Source organism: Phaethon aethereus, assembly GCF_964289735.1.
Source record: "Phaethon aethereus genome assembly, chromosome: Z".
Taxonomy (NCBI): domain Eukaryota; kingdom Metazoa; phylum Chordata; class Aves; order Phaethontiformes; family Phaethontidae; genus Phaethon; species Phaethon aethereus.
This window is the reverse complement of record NC_138577.1, coordinates 28,487,620-28,505,160: the sequence shown is the minus strand read 5'-3', so window position 1 is coordinate 28,505,160 and position 17,541 is coordinate 28,487,620. Positions and strand designations below refer to the sequence as shown.

The window sequence follows — 17,541 nt, the reverse complement described above, 5'->3', positions numbered from 1 at the left end:
ATGCTTCCCATGGCTGAGTGTCTGCGATGGGGACTGCACTGTCACCTAATCCTGTGGACTGCGGAATGCGGGGAGGTAGAGCCCATTTGTATGGGGCTTGTCTCTGTATTTCTGAGTGCTTGGGAAAATGGTGTAACTTAACATGGGAAAACAAAGGATATGCTGCTCCTTTGGAGAGGCTGAGCCACTGAATAAGAGGAAATGAAGGAAATAATTAACTTGTAGACCATAAGTTAAAAAAGTAAGGTACCATGGGTAGAGGGAGTGTCCTGAAAGTCCTGAAGAATCTCCTGTGTCATGCATTTGCAAGAGCCAGGGGAATATGAAGAAAACACAAGCAACTGATGAGTCAAAATGGCAGTGTTGCCTGGGGAGGGAACACCATGCTCGGGTGCTTGTTGGATTTAGCTGGCAGTGACTCAGGACCAGCGCATACTTCTAGTCTGGCACATCATGACCCCTTGACATTTCGTGTTCGAATCCAAGTCACGCAAGCCTGCCTGGCTTTCTGTGAGTGGATGAGCTGAGCGACATGGTTCACAGTCTAAAAATATTGGGGGCGAGCCCTTAGCACTAATTCAGGATGTGTTGGAAGCTAGTGGTGCTGTATCACGTTCAGATGTTGCCTGCTTTTGGTCAAAATCACCAATGTCTCTCCATTAACTTCAGGAGTACAACTGGAAATGCTGGAGGGGGCTGTATTGTGGTGATGCTATTTGTGAGCTGGGGTGGAGGGTGCTGTTGCTATGAAGAGTGATTCGATGGTAAAACGCAATGCTAAAGGGAAATTATGGAATTGTGCTCTCATAATTTATGAAGACTGTGTTGTGTGTGTTAGGCTGGTTGCCTGGAAGCTCCCTGTGTTACTGTGTGTGGTTAAATTGGTAGAGTCATGGATACTACAACAGTAGCTGGTAAGCCAATCGTCAGTAAATGTCTGAGTTGCTGCCAGACCCTGGGCAACGAGCCGAGACTGAGAAGCCTTGCTCAACTCTCAGAGTCTGCATGAGTTTTTGGTTAGCAGGGCCAGTGATGGAGAAGACAAAGGAAGTCTCTAAAGGTGATGGGTGATAAACTGTTTGTCAGGGGGCTGTTTGGTCTGATGTCTCTGAAGAATGCAGATGGCTTTGTTCAGGTTTGCTACTGAAAGATCTAGAGCTGGCTCCAACATCGACAAAACTCAGCCCAGGATGAGCTTTGCAGAATTAAATTCTGCAGCAGGAGCTGAGAAGGAGCTGGAGAAGGAGAGATGGCAGGAGAGAGGGGAGAGAGAGAGTCCTCCCACAGTTACCTTCACTTTGGTAACTTGTGTTATGGCAGGGCATGATAGGGAAGGTCCTGGCTCTAGGACACGGGACAGCACATAATGGAGATACCTCTGCCAGAAGTGGGGAAATGGCAGTGCCTGACTACTTCTAAGGTCACAGCTTCCACTGCCTACACCTCAAATCAAGATAGCAGGGCTTTAGATAAGAGAGATGTCAGCAGCCGTGGTGGTTCAAGATCCTTTTTTTCTTCCATATGTGGTTTAAGTTTAAACAACGTTTGATACGTGTACCAACCATAGAGTCACTGCTGGTCACAGGTACCCAAAGACACGGAAACAGACCTGTCAGATGTGGTCCGGAGGATAAAGGGCTCCACAAGGCACTGTGACCTGAGGACCTTTGGGGAGGCTTGTCCATTTTTGTTGGGTCTGTGTAGTGTGCACATGGCAGGTATCCTATGCCAGCTAATGCACAGTTTCCTTTAGCATGAACTCATGGTGCCTTTGTGCTGGGTAGTTCATTCCTGCAAAGGAGAGCGAGCTCCTCACCGTTAGTTTGCACTTGGGAGAGGAATCAAGGCACACATCTCTGCCTTGTTACCTAAGTATCCTATATGGGTAGGTAGACATCTGCAGAGGGTACTTCAGCGGGTCTAACCTAGCAGTCTTCCTCCTTCCCCCCAGAGCATCCACTTCTCCACCACTTACATGAGTGAGGAGCCAAAGCCACTGCAGTGAAGTCAGAAATGCAAGCATCTCCGTGGCTCTTGGTGTTACCGTGGAGTAGAGCATCCACCTTGAATTCATATCCTCACTTTTGCATATTAATCTCCTAACTTCAGGAGACTTACAGTACAGGGAAATTGTACCATCTTAGCAGACAAAAGGCACAGAGCATGACACAAGAGCATGGCTTCTCAGTGAAGGGGCAGAGGTACATGTCATATGTCAACCAAGCTGTCTGCCCAAGCCCAGGGAGATCAGTGGTATTCAGGAGCTGGCTGAGGACTCTGTTCGTAAGCTGGGGAAAGAATTTTACACAGAATCATAGAATAGTTTGAGTTGGAAAGGACCTTCAAGGATCATCGAGTCCAACCCCCCTGCAATGAGCAGGGACATCTTCAACTAGAGGTTGCTCAGAGCTCCATCCAACCTGACCTTGAAGAATGTTTCCAGGGATGGGGAATCTACCACCGCTCTGGGCAACCTGTGCCAGTGTTTCACCACCCTCATTGTGAAAATTTTTTTCCTTATAGCTAGTCTGAATCTACTCTCTTTTAGTTTAAAACCATTGACCCTTGTCCTATCGCAACAGGCCCTGTCCCCATCTTTCTTAGAAGCCCCCTTTAAGGACTGGAAGGCTGCAATAAGGTCTCCCAGGAGCCTTCTCTTCTCCAGGCTGAACAACCCCAACTCTCTCAGCCTGTCCCCACAGTAGAAGTGTTCCATCCACATTTTTGTTGCCCTCCTCTGGATCCGCTCCAACAGGTCCATGTCTTTCCTGTGCTGAGGGCTCCAGAGCTGGACGCAGGACTCCAGGTGGGGTCTCACCAGAGTGCAGCAGAGGGGCAGAATCCCCTCCCTCGACCTGCTGGCCACGCTGCTTTGGATGCAGCCCAGGATAGGGTTGGCCTCCTGGGCTGTGAGTGCACATTGCTGGCTCGTGTCCAGCTTTTCATCCACCAGGACCCCCAAGGCCTTCTGGTCAAGACTGCTCTCAATCCCTTCACCCCCCAGCCTGTATTGTTAACGGGGGTTGCTCTGTTAATGTAGAATATATAGAATCATGTTTTGTTTCGTTTTCTGAAAAACTGCAAAACGAGCTGATACTGCGATTAAAGGCTCCCTCTTCTGTTTCTAGCTGCTATTGCACATTTTCTTTAACGGAGGAAGACTTAATGCAGGTTTCCATGTGCTGTGCAAATAGTTTTGTAATTCCCCGTTTCAAAACGCACATACATATTTGATGTTAGAGAAGGAGGAAGACTTAACAGACGATATTAAATATCCCTGCTAAGCCTGGGATCAGAAAAGGAGATTGCTAAGGAGAGATACAGGGCTCCTGGAGAATATCTTTTGAAGCAGGGTATTCTCACGGTATCTTCCAGTTTCCTTCATTTTTCTTGGATCTAAACCACTGTTAAAATGAAGTCTTCCAAGCATAATCTTACCTGAACAAGAAGAGATGTTGTCATTTATGTCCTGTAATCCCCAGGTTTCTGAAACAGAATGACATGCAGAAGCTTATTGTCAGCGACATGATTTTTTTCATTATTTTCACAGTGTCTGAGCCAACGTGAAGTTTGCTGTTGTGGAAATGTTGCTTCATCTGCAAATGCCTGGCTGTAACTTAATGCATGTTTACCACGTAGTCATTGTAGCTACAAATAACTTTGTGCTGGTGAGGGTGGTGACTCAGGCCGCTTCACAAGAGTGGACTCAAGTAAGAACTAAATGTATTTTTTAAGTAAGGAATGAATCTTCTCCACTCTTTGAGCAAAGACAGGGTCCTATTTGTACCATTTTTTCCTAGCCTTTCATCTTCCTCAGTGAGGAATTGCAATACTCTTGCAAGACGCTGTGAGTACGCTTGTGTTTGGTATCAAAGGCAGGACTGAGGCTGGGATGTAGGTCTTGAGCTGCAACCCGTCACATCAGGTGAGTCAGGAACAGCTGAGAGTGCTGAACTTGTCCCATCAGTGGGGCTGCATCGTTAGAGGAGATGGTGAGAGCATCTGCCTTTCATTTTACTGCAAAATTCTCATGTCAGTGAACTGAAGAATGAAGAATGGGCAATGCCTGGACTCAGTCCCCTGGCAAAAAAATCTAGATACTTTGGAATGACATTATTTAGGAGCTTTCCATGGGTCAGCAACATCTGTAAGTTTGGTTGTTGCAAAGTAATTTTTCATTTGCTCTGTGAGTGGCATACTTTTACTTAGATAACCCTTAGAATAAAAGACATCAACGCCTGTTACACTTGTTGTTTCAATGACCACTAGAAGACACAGCTGTGCATGTAATTAATAAAGGTACCATAATTAGATGGCCGAACAGTTAAGGCAGCAATCACTACTGATATCATACTGGTTACTGCCATACTTGTGTCACAGTATGACTTCAAGGAGTCTTACAGCTTCAGGTGTTTGAGATTGCTTCTTTCTATCTGAAAACAAGGATACTTACACTTTTGTACCAAAGTGAACATATTTAAACACCCAACTCAACACAATGGAAACAAGGTGGTAGCATGTACTTGCTCCTGAGAACCTGCCAGCCTTTTGTATCTGCCAATTACTCCAAGAAACATAAATTCTCTAGAAAAAGAGAGCAAGGAAGGGTGGTGATATCATCATCACACTTTTTAGTTCAGGGATGAAAGTGCTTTGTATTATCAAAAGTACATCTGAAATCTCATTTAATACCATTCTCAGCATTTGTGTCAGTGTATTGTCTTGCTTTCTCTGGAAGTACCAGAGGGATGATGAACTTTACAACCTTTAAACAATGGCAGAAGAGTTAGTTTGGAAAAGACTTTCTGTAAAGGTAAAATCTGACTTCGCTATAAAATCACTGCAAAAAAGGCAGACAAATACTTGCAAAGGAAATGAAATCTTAAATTAAAAAAGTTGCACATGATGTCAGTCACTGACATTCTCCTTTTCATAGCTCAGGGTCTTTGGTCAAATATCTGAAAAGCAAATAACGGAAATTCATATAGTTCTGATTACGAAGGAATTTCTTTTCACAGAGATATATGCCTCTTAGAAGGTACAGTATAAATGTTAATATAAACTCTTAGGGATAGTGAATGTAGAAAGCTCACTGGAATCAGAGAGTTTGAATGCAACCTGTGCAACATTCTGTGGCTGAGAAAGGGTTTAAAGAGTGTTATGTGGCTCTTTGAAGTAAAGAGAAAACCCACTGATCAAAGGTGGAATATTGTTCAGCGTGGCAGGGAGAAGATGAGACAGAAGCTCTGTGAATGTAACACCAGCTCTTTCAAGGCTTTGTTATGAGAGTACTTGGAAAACGGGGTAAGAGCAATAAAACGATACTCATCCTTTTAGAAGGCAACAGAGCAGTAAATTTCTAAGTGGATTTGTGCATGATCATTCTCTTTTCCACAGCAGACGTGATAACTATTTTTAGTGGCACATAGAAAAAGTAGGTAATAACTTTGTGGGCTTTCTATCTGTCAAAACTTTTACTTACCCGTTTTAACTCACTTGGGTGATTTTATTCCAGTTTATTTCAATTTTGATAACATATTTCAACCATGGTGTGTATTGGTTGAGTAATAGTTCTGCAGTCACTTGTGTCTGCTTCTTCCCTTCCAACATCTATCTAATGTCTTTGTTTTGACACACTAGAGGAGTTTGCTGAAACCATTCAGACTACTACTATGAACTGAACTACATTCAGTTCCATTCAGACTACTTCGGTGCATCTAATATAGCGGACTTGAAAGTGAGCTAACTTAGCACAGACACAAAAAACAGGTTTCCCATAGCAGGATTGTGGGAAATAACGCACAGCATTGTAAGAGAACCTCATGCTGCAGAATGAGACCCAGTGAGGTCTGCTGGAGCTCGCTGGAGTCCCCTGAGGGACTGTCAAGGGAGGGAGTCCCTTCCTGCAAATGCAGGGGCTGGAAGGCTGCCTGAGTGCTATGCTTGGGAGGCACAGAAGCAAGGACAAGAGCAGGGAGGACAACTGAAACAGAGGGATCAGAACAACACTCCATGGCAAGCGCTGGCAAAGGCTGAAGAATGGGTTTTGCCATTGTTTGGGCCGTGCCCAGGGAGACACAAGTGCAAGGGTATTCTCTGTCACCATGCTGCACTTACATCTAGCCTCTCAGCATCTGACATGCCAGTTGGCACAGGACTGTGGTATGAGACAGGAGAGTGTGTGACCGCAGTGTGAGCCAGGAGACCAACATGAAGCCCATGGGGCCACCACGTTGTTTGACATGAAGGAACCCCACCGCTGGCCAGTGGCTTGGATGAGGTACCTGCCAGGAGCTCCTGCTCAGCAACGGTGAGGGATGGAGGCATCACAGCAGGATGGTGTATCTTGCTGATAAACTTCAGTGTATCTGCACAGCCCAGTGTATTCTCAGTTTCTCCTCCAAATGGAGAAAAAACATGCAGCCCCAAATTATGAGTAAACTTTAAGGTATGAAGAGGAAATTATGCCTGTTGGTTTTCTCTGTTCCTCCCACCATCTCAGCTGCTCTGGATTTGCACATGTGTGCAACACATCTCTGGGTCATTTCTGGTGTTCATTAAATTTGGAACAACCACCTAATTTCCTTGACTTTTAAAAACGATTAAACCAATTGTACCTTAATAACATCTGCCTCTGGCTCCTAATCTACATCAGCTTTTAACACTTAGGCTGGCTCCTGCTGAGACTTGCGTTGCTCCTGTGGTGTTGGTTCAGCTCCATTCCTAGTATCATCAAAAATTCTCTTTTCTAGAGCAAATCCCTCAGAGCAATTGCAGCTGTAATAGCCGTGAGAACATCCAGGGAGGATTGCAAGCAGTTTCTGCTTTCAGAGTTTTGCTTTCCTGTAACCTTGTCCTGGAAATTAATGTTTTGTCTGCCTTGGACTTTTTAATGGGTTTTCTCCCTATTCCAGTATTACTGGGCAGCCATTTAAACTACACAATCCTCTAGGAAAGCAGAGACTGTCAGAACTAGTGTTGGTCCCACATGACTGTTGGGAGATTTTTTTTTTCAGATAACATAAGAATATAACTGGCTTTTCATGTCAGGCAAAAGCTAGTAACCTAGTAACCTGCTAGGAACAGTGGCTGATGCAGTTATGTAGGAAAGAGGACTAGAGTGGGGCAAGACTGGTACTTCCCCAGAATAGTTACCCAGTCTCCTGTGGTTTGTGATTTGGAGATGTCTTGATGACACAAGCTTTTGTATTTAGTAGCTCTCAACAAGTATTTCTCAGGAATTTGTCACAGTAAGCAGTTTAGTGGCTTAAAAACATTCTTCTGCTTGTTTTGAACTGGGGTTTGCTGGGGATTTTTTTCTCCTTATTTTTGTATTGGAAAAGACCATGAATAATTACTTCTTACTCACCTTCTCCATGCCACGTTCAAATGTACGGACTTCTTTAACATGGCCATTTATGTCCTTCTGCAGACTGAGATGCCTTGTGTGTTTAACTGTTTCTAACACAGAAGCTGTTTCTTTGCTGCTCTTCTCCTTGTCTTTTCTAATCCTGCTTTACTGTTTGTAAGATGAAGGTAGGAGGACTGCCGTGATAGTAAAAAAGTGGGCTTCCCTTGCATTTGTTTGGTGGCATAAAAACGCTTCTGTTTTTCTATTTTCTATTTCTTTCCTAATCCTCTTTGTTTTCAGGTTCTTACTGAACCAACATTTTTGCTTGCAGTAACCGCAAGATCTCATTCATGAATCCTAACACTTATACACATAGCTGTGTACATAAAACTGATTTTCCCCATGTCACTTCATGTTTACCTCTGCTGAATTTGACATTTTTCTCTCAGTTCCATGAGGTCCATCTACGTTCTTCACAGCTGGACTTTAACTTCCTCTCTCTGTATAGCTTTATATCAACAAAAAACCTTTATCCCTTCATTATGCATTCCCTTGCCCAGATCAGCAATGAATGTGTTGAATAGCACTGGCCCCAGGATTCCTGTGTGACCCCATTGATGGTGTCAGTTCACTTGTAAAACCCAATAATTTATTCTTTATTTCTTATCTTTAAGTTAGCCACTTTGTGAGTCTTTTCCTTGTATCCCATGGCAGCCTAGTTTCTTTAAGAGTGAGGAATGCTTTCTGGAAACAAGGTGGACAGTAATCAGGGAGGTCACCCATCATGGACTTCTTCAGGGGACACCAGTAAAGTTGCATTAAGCCTCCTCTTTACTTTTCCCTAGTGTACTGTGTTTAGTCATGTTCTCACCCCTCCGGTTTTTAGGCTGGTCTCTAGTACGGACAGCAGACTTAATGTTCAGCAGCTCTCTGGATACTGCCTGGCACCTCTCCATTTGTCATTGTACCTGCCAGGTTTCTGTGCTGTGGTCCTGAGGCAGATTTCAGCCAGTGGCTCCCATTGTTCATCCACCTCAAGTTCCTCTAGAGCTCCAGGTTGAATACCACCCAGTCCTGGCTTGTTACAGCTTGTTTTGAGGATTTGCTCTACAACATCTTCTACTTACACATCAGTCCGAGACAGATCCTTCAGCATGTCCCTTTCTCTGTCCTGTGGGAACCTCCCCAAGCTCCACCATAGTGAAAACACAGGCAAAATATTTATTTAGGTTTGCTGCTACAGCCTTGTCTTTAGGCACTCCTTCTATTCCCTGACCGCCTTCTGGCCCTCGATGCCCTCTTCAGGCTTCTTGATCCAATTGCATTTGGACAAGATTTCATGCATATTTGCAGATTGCTCCTGTAACTGTTCTGGAGATTGCATTAATCTGGTCTTTTCCTTCATTTACCCTCCAAACAGTGGCATGGGCCTTAAGTGCTTATGAACTTTCTTTTTCCCACAGCAGGTAGTAGTTTTGCGATGCTTTATTAAGGGCCGTTAGTGGAATATACAGCCTGAATTCAGCAAAGCATGTGCCTAAGTCCGTTATTTAAACACAGACTTGCATTAAGCACTTAAATTCTCTGCAGACTTTTTATAGCTCTAGCTAACAAGCTGTGGGCAACGGGTATTTATTTTCTCTGTATTTTTTAATGATATTACTTCTCGTTTAACTTGTTGTTGATAATGCAGACCCTTATGCAGAACTTGCGTAGTAATGCAGCGGTGAAACACCTACATGTGTCCTGGAGCAGTCAGGTGGGAGTCTGTCTCCCATGAGCCCTGCAGCTTTGGTAGTCGTTGCTAGCATGAGATCTGGAAGCAGCAGTTCTTCAGCAGGACACTAAGGGGCACCCCCAGACTAAAAGAAGTTTCCCTCTTTTTTTTTTTTTATATACATACAAGCTAAGAGAAACCTTTATTTGCCTCATTTTTATATATTGATTTAACATGAACAGTGCCCGGAAGTGTTAAGTCAAGTCGGTTGGGAGTGGTTTTTTTCTGTTGCATCTTTTGGTAGGTATTTATTTCAGCACTGGTGATAAGGAAGGTGAGTTTACTCACCAGTTATCTCAAGATGGGTCCACCCGAGCACACAGCTCACAGACAGAGCAGAGAGGATGGAAAAGATGTAGTAAGCTCAGCATCTGGAGCCTTGGTGGCCACCCACACATCATGGCATGGCCAAGCACATGTACAAGCATGTAGTTGTATGGGCCAGGGGCCTTTGCTTCTCAGAGGCACTCCTTGCCACCAGAGAGCTAGTCACACCAGTCCTAGGAAACCCATTCCCAAAATAATAGCTGCTGTGTGGATAGTTGAGACCAGGAAGGAGGAACTGAGGCAGGAGTCACTCAACAGCCCACCCAGGACCAAGGAAAACCTGTGGAACAGGGGGTACAACATTCGCCTACTGCTACCACGTGGTAGGCCACCATCCTGTGACACAGGATCACCCTCTGCAAGGAGGGGTCCTGGTAGTTGTGAAGCATAAACTGAACCTAGCTGCAAAAACCTTGTGGAAGGAACTGGATGTTGAAGCAAATTAGGACGAAGGCTGCTGCGCGTTGATAGGAGTTCGAATTAAGAAGAAACATGAGTTGGTCAGAACCAGCATGTCTCAGAAGGGTGGATTTGCCTTATCGGTCAGTGGATTTAACACAACGGAATTATTGTCTTGGCTTTGTTCAGAAGGAGATGTATTGCCAAATACTAGCTGTAACGTAAGCTACCAAAGCCAGCTGGCACTGGATGCATGTTCTCTGGTTATGGGGTGGGGGGAGAGATGCTCTGTAAGGGGACCCCTGCTGCCACCTGAGGTAGAGCTCGCTCCAACTCTGTGTTTACACTGGGGTATTTTACACTATTTTGGTATTCTTCCTTGTTGTAGACAGACTGCATTAAAGTGATAAATGGGTTGGCTGATACATGGCTGGATAGATACATCTGCTTCAGAGGCTTACAAGGAAGAAAGGATTGTATAGCCAGAATATCACTTCAAAACTCCAGTTTAGGCACTTTTCCAGGTAACAGTACATTCCTGTACAACTTTATGTGGCCTTCACAGGGTAGTAACGGGTGGTTGCTCACAGAAGGAAGAAATGGTGGCTGATTTTCAGGGAAAAGGAGAAGGGAGCAGTAGGTGGTAACCCAAGTCAGTACCTCAAGTACAGACAACACTCCAATTTCTGTCCTAAACAGGTATTACAAGAGAAATGACCACTATGGGAATGAGCAGAGTTCAGTGATCTGGACATTTCAATGAAAAAGGCATTTATTTATTTGGAAAAGAAGTGTACAATCTTGTCCAAAACAGGACTCGGCAGAGAATGAGATCAGTATACACTTCAGTTGGGCAGCCCTTGAAGTGTAACCCATTAAAAAAGATGCCTACAGAGTAAACCACCAAATTCAGGTGGTAAAAGCTATTAGCAAGAACTTTAATAGCTCTTTGCTATTCTGCTGCCTGTGGGATCACAGCAGTTAAAACAATACTGAAGATGTGAACCAGAACCTGTGGGGAAGGGACATGCTTGATGTAAAGGGATAAATCCATCAATGACCCATATATGGAAAGAAAACACAAATGAAAATGCTGACGATCCTAATAATGTAAAAATGCTCATTATAACTTAACAAGAAATACTGGTTCAAGTCTCTTATAAGCTCTTTAGTCTATATTAATAAGTTCTTTAGTCTAATCTAGGCTAATCTAATATAAGCTTTTTAGTGTACAGTATCTCTGTCCTTCTGCGCCTTGCAGTGTTCCCTGTTGCTTTCCATCACACCTTTAGCCACTTTGGGGGTACAACATTGATTCAAAACACATGCGTCCCAAGAACAGTGTGAGTTTGGGAAAAATAAATAATGACAGGATGTGGGTGGGAGGCTATCTTGCCTTTCCCAGTGCAATAATTATTTATGAGAAAATATTCCCCCTGTGCATTCTGGCAAATGTTGAAAACCAGATGCCCTAAGTATGAGATCCTCCCACTTAAGCTGAGCATTATTTTAGTGTGGCTTAGACTGTCACTTTATAGATTGCTCTGGCTTAAAGGCAGCCCATGTTACATTGTCTCAAGAACAAACCAAGGCAAAATCTGATGAAGAAGCCAAAGCTTCTCCTTCCCAGCTGTGGAGGAAGAAGTCTGCTGACCTATGTCAAGGCCTGCCTGCTTTCATGCAGGACAGAACTCTGCTCAGTTTTTTGAGGAGCAGAGACCAGCGATAAGATTTTCTGCCTGTGGTCTGACTGCCCCATGTCAGAGACTTTATGGAGCAGCTCCATAAAGCCTCCCAGCTGGGTGTACCTCTACATTACCCCAACTAAAATTAAAGGCAGCAATCGTAGCTGATTGGGTACTTTCTCAATTTACAGGGCAAGGAACAACCTCTGTCTCTCTCAGCAGCCTCCAGTGAAATCAGATGGCTGACTTGTTCTGTAGCCTAGTGTCTACAGCTGCTTGAGCAAAGATGGCAGAATCTGGCCCTACAGAATATTTGTGCCGTGCCAGGTGAAAAATCTGCCCGTTTGCTTCTGACAGCCATTGATTTCGCAGCGCACACTTCAATATTGAAATACTCATTAGGAGAAGGGCACCGCTGGAGCAGTCTGCAAGGGGCAAGCACATAACATGAAGGAAACACTAAAACCTGGGACTAGATTGAGTGAGTCAGGGGACAAGCTGCTTTCAAGTTTATTTCTGAGTTTGAGTGAGGAGCCAAGACTATTTGAAGGGAATTTATAAAGTCAACAAAGTCAAACTCTCTGTGGTAGTGGTGGTTGGTGCAAAAAGGGACAATGGACTGCAGCTTGGAATGCTCAGACTGGATATTAAGGTAAACAACTTCCCCAGGGAGGTAGTGCAGCACTAGAGCAGGTTACCCAAGAACTTGTGAAATCTCCATCCTTGGAGGTTTACAAGATTTAACTAGACAAAGCCATGGCTGACCTGGTCTGGCATTGGTGATCATCTCGCTTTGAGCAGGAGGTGGGACTAGGCACCTCCAGAGGTGCCTGTCCACCAACACTGCCGTGATTTGGCAGGTTGTGACGGACAAAGTTTGGTCATGAAGAAGGCACCAATCTTCACCGTATCTACAGTCATGCTGCAGTCCTACTCCCTCTGTCAACCACATGTGTGGTGCTGCTCCTGTGTTTGGCCTGGTGGAAACCAGAGCCAGGTTTCCAAATCCCCCTCCAGAGGGGGATTTATGGGGGAATGGTGGTTGCTGACACAGAGTTGGGTCTTGCCCTGATACAGAAGTGCTCACAGGCTGTGTAGTTATCTTCAGTGCCTATTAGATATCATACAAAACCAGATTGTGCTGGAGTTTTAGATGAAGGATTAAAACCAGTTGATTGATAATCATGAATTTTGAGTAGCCTCTGGGACCTACGCTCACAGGAGTTAGGAGATCTCTGGTGTCACTGGAGCCGCTGAGCCAGATTTCGCTAGCCAGGGAGGAAAGGGATAGACACAGCAAATTGCATGGACCTTGTTAACAAACAAGTTCAGTGCAGCCATTCCCTGTGTACATGTAATCCACTAGCATGGAATAGAGAGTTTCTTACACAATTAACTGAAGTGAAAGTAGCTCCTGAACGAGACTGCACAGTTTATATCACTTATTGAGCTGATGTCCTGGAGATGATGGAGGAAACCCTTCTTTCTTCTGTCCTGAAGATGGCAGCTCTGAAAGTTTATACTTGCTTCCTGGAAGTTGTACCTCCTGTAGACTCTGCTTAAATAATTAATTTGCAATATTCATTAGCCAGAGGATAAGTATGATATATAGACAAACAGACGGATTTTATACTTATATATTGACTCAGCCATGGGTTTTTTTCTGGTTGTGGGTGAAACTGTTGTTCAGTAAATGGGAGAAAAAAAAAACATAACAGGATTTTGATGTTTATCTGGTTAATATTTCTGAATAATAGTTATAAGCATTAGTGAACCACAGGCAAGTCATAGCCCTGCATGACTGTACCTACATAAGAAACTCCATGCTCCTCCCCAACTCTCCTCTGGCTCCAGGAGGGATTAGGTTCCTAATTGGTTGCATATCAACATTTCCAGGCTTGGTTTCCACCTGGACCTTTTCTAAAATTTACCTGAGCATTGCATCCCCCATTCCTGGTGAGCACTCATGACCACAGTGATGGGAGGTGGAGGCATACAGCCTACACACAGTATTGTGCATGTCTACAGGGACCTCTAACCAGAAGACCCTGCCTACTGCTTCAGAAAAAACACTTCACACATGGTCACCTCCCATACAAGTGGCATCCACCATTTTTATGTGCCCCCCCTCCTATCCTCCCCTTCTCCCCGAGGCACAGCTAAGCCCCCCCCAGGTTGCGGACACTTGTCACAATGGCGCACATGGAAGAAACATCATGTCTGGCGGCCAGACAGGCAGAGGTGTGGGCTGAGACCTACTGTGGCACTGAGAACTACAAGTGCCTGGAGGCTTTCAGAGCTAAAAACAATGCCCATCTCATTCTCTTTCCCCCTGCCTGGAATAAAAGTGAGGAGGAGCTGCAGCTGTGTGCTGTTGACCTGCACAGCTGTGCTGACTGGACATGCGTGTGCAGCAAGTGGAAGGCTTTACTGAGGGAAAGCAAGGAGTTTTCAATTTCATGTGGCTTGTCGTGTGTGGTTATTTGGTATTTTGGGTGGTAAGTAGGCACTGCGATGGTGAAGCTGCTGTTTCCCGCATCCACCAGCCATCACCCCCAGGGTCAGCGAGTCCCTGGGCTCAGGGCAAGGAAAGCCCTCCTGAGGGAAGGTCACTTGTTAAGAGAGAGATGTTGAATTGCAGTTGTTGTGCAGGATGAATAAAAATGAAGCCAAGCCTACTGCTCAGTGCACACCATAATTTCAGACACACCTTCCTCTGAAACTGGTTTCCTTCTTTCCTCCTAAGGACACATGTACTACAGCAAGGATGTCATTCAGCAGAGGCCAACATTTTAAGCTTGCAGAGACATCTGACAATAAAGGTAGCTGTCTCGAGGGGTTTGTGGCAAACTCACCTACAAGCCTACCCCAGGCACCCAAGTATCTTTGAACACTGGCTGCATTTAGGCTCTCAGCTGTAGAATTGCAAAGAGACAGGTTAGAAAGAGTTGTTTTGAAAATGGGGGAAAGTTGTTTTGTACTGACTTGGTGACTCTTTGCGTTTTCTAATTTTGAACTTCAGGCCCCCAGATGGGCATTTTTGTACACGGTCAAATGATAAAAAAATCTCATACGTTCCACACACAGCCCTTTGCTCTGCCTCGTGAATATTTTAGTGACCCATTTGCAGCAAGCGGCTTTTATTGAACAGAGTAGGTAGATGCAGAGGGAAACAGAAGCCCCGTCATCCCTGCGACAATTATACATCTGTCTCTGAGTAAGCCACCCTCTCAGCCTGATAAACAAGAACCTGTGCATGGGTTTTGAAAGGAACGTGACCATCACCTTCTGTGATCTGAGTGTTTTCTTGCATATACCTTTAGTTAGCCTGTAAAGCAGGTAAGTTTTAGCCTTTGCATGGTGATATGGTTCAGGACTCCAGTCTTACCTTGAATTTCATTCTGGCTTTTTAATCACTTTCCTGGGGTTTAATCAGCATAATGTTTCCCTTTCACCTGATTTCTATTTTTAGTTATTTTTGGAGTCAGCTACTCAGCAACTAATTGCATTTCCATCTTTTTTCTTGGTGGTGCTTCCCTGAGTACCTTCTTACCACATGCTCGATGAAGTATACCCGTGGAGGTCCCTATCCCAGATTTGTTTATTCCCAGTAATTTATGGGAAAAAAGGTCAGCTGAAGCAAACACGAGCAAATAAATTGAAAGTTGATGCTTCTATCCTTATTACTGATTACTTTCCTCTAACCACCTAAGAAACTGGTGTGGAGCTTTTGGTATAAATGCCCATCCACTTTGGCCACTTTTGTTTGTTGATCTCATTTTCTTGAGAAAACTTTTGAATGAACACGTAGGAGGGTGTGCCTTCATTTTCCCTGTTTTCAGCTATGGGTATGAGAGATTTCCTTTTACAGGAGCTTTGCAAAGTGGATGCACAGTAGATAATTTTCTTAAATAAAGGCCTTCCTTTCTGTTTATCTTTTTGAAGTAACTGCTAGTGAGTTCAAGACAATGTTTTATTTTCTAACAGTCTAGCCTTGCTTACACACAGCTGGATGGATCAACTGAAAACCCTTTTTTTCAGAACTGGTAACAGTTTCTCTCTTCAGCTAGCTGTCCATCCCTTCCCTGAGACTGACCTTTGGTTTGGCTTCTGTGCAATGTCACTGACTCTAGATCTTTGCCCTGCAGCTCTCCCACTCACTGCTATGTCCACGCTGCTGGAGGACACGATGGACACCTTGATGAGGATTTTCCATCACTACTCTTGCAAAGAAGGAGACGGATACAAGCTCAGTAAAGGAGCACTCAAGGAGCTCCTCACCAGCGAGCTCACTGACTTCCTTTCAGTAAGACGCAGCTCCTGAACCTCTTGAGTCACTGTTTCATGGGTGGGATAAGCAGCTATCCAAGTGTTCAGGAATAGCATCTCCTGCAAGGTGCCTGCTGCCACAGCCTCTCAGATGACAGTAGTCTTTGTGGAGCCGGACAGAAGGAGATCAAATGTCCCGTTTCAGAACTGTGTTTTCAGAGGTTGGTCCAGCCCAGGTGCCCTGCCATGTGCCACCAGCAGCAGAGCCAGGTACTGTGCTCTGCTTACTCCTCTGCATTGTTGAGCAGAAGGGCAAGGGCAGCCTAGAAGCAGTAGCAAAATCGATGCTAAATCAGCCTTTAATCAGTTTTTTGTTTGTTTGTTCATTTTTAATAATAGGGCATAGATAAGTCCTTTGAAGAATTAAATCCACTAACCAGTTCTCATGAGACAAGAAAGTAGTTTGTGCACAATGGCCACAGACACAGTGCAGCTGCTTGTGTGCCCTGCAGAGAGGTGCTAAGAAAATCCTTTCAGTGATAAGCTGCTGGTCTGAATATCTCCTTGCATGTTTATTATGTTCTGCATTACATACCATGGGTGCTTCTTATGGAATAATGAACAGATTCATAATTGTTTTTCTTTATCCACTTAATTGTAAAAACAGTTGTGGACCATACCACCACCAATTTTACCTTGTATCCATTTCCTTGAATTGGGTTTTCTTTTAATCTTGGCTATGGTGAAAATCTGGCACAGGTTGCCCAGAGAGGTGGTAGATGCCCCATCCCTGGAAACATGCCAGGTGAGGTTGGATGGGTCTCTGAGCAACCTGATCTAGTTGAAGATGTCCCTGCTCACTGCAGGATGGTTGGACTAGATGACCTCTAAAGGTCACTTCCAACCCAAACTATTCTGTGATTCTGTGATTCTATTTATTTCTTATTGTGAGATTCAGTGTTCTTACTCTCACTGAATAGGATGTGCTGTTTGCTAAGTAGAGACCTTCTAAATATGATGAATGGATTTATAATACAACCACTTGTGAATAGCCTGTTGAAAATGTAAGTACTGTTTGTTAAGGGATGATGCAGAGAAATGCACATTATAGATCCGTCTTGTCAAAAGAATCCGTGCTCAGCAGCTCCTAAAATCTGTTTCATTCATTTCAGTGCTGGTTTAGTACCTGTATTCCTTCTAAGAGCAGCACTGTCTTCAGTTTCTGTTGCCGTGCACTTTTGGGACTCCAGACCTATGTTTTTAATGCTGTGGCTCGTGTTATATTACTATTCAAGTGCATATTTCATGCAGCCTTTTGTTTAATAGCATCAGGGCTTTGTGACATAGCACTGGGTTAGACTGCCCTGTGTGTCAGAATTACGCATTCAAGATCTGCACAGCTAAGTCACTTTTCTTTCTCTTTACAGGAAAAGGACCCCCTTCAGGTTGATAAGATTGTGAAAGATCTGGAATCCAATAAAGACAATGAAGTGGATTTTAACTAATTTGTCATTCTGGTTGCTGCTTTGACTGTGGCATGTAATGATTTCTTCGAAGAACAGCGAAAGAAAGAGGGATTTTAAAAATGCTCAGTACAATCAATCTCTTGGCCACGAATGCAAGCAAAGCACCCTAGTTAGGTAGCCCTCACCAGCGTCTAGTGAATGTAAACCATCATCTCTCTAACTGTTACTTAGACACTTACAGAGCAGATCAGCAGCTGGTGTAAGCTG

At 44.3% G+C, this 17,541-nt stretch overlaps 1 protein-coding gene across 1 annotated transcript; it reads left to right on the top strand.

The window, feature by feature from the left end:
• Positions 1–15,704: 15,704 nt before the first annotated feature.
• Positions 15,705–17,391, top strand: S100Z (S100 calcium binding protein Z; the record flags this gene model as incomplete). Its single annotated transcript, XM_082012812.1, is given in 3 exon segments — positions 15,705–15,845; positions 17,236–17,310; positions 17,314–17,391. Coding segments are annotated over 3 exon segments (294 nt in total).
• Positions 17,392–17,541: the final 150 nt, after the last annotated feature.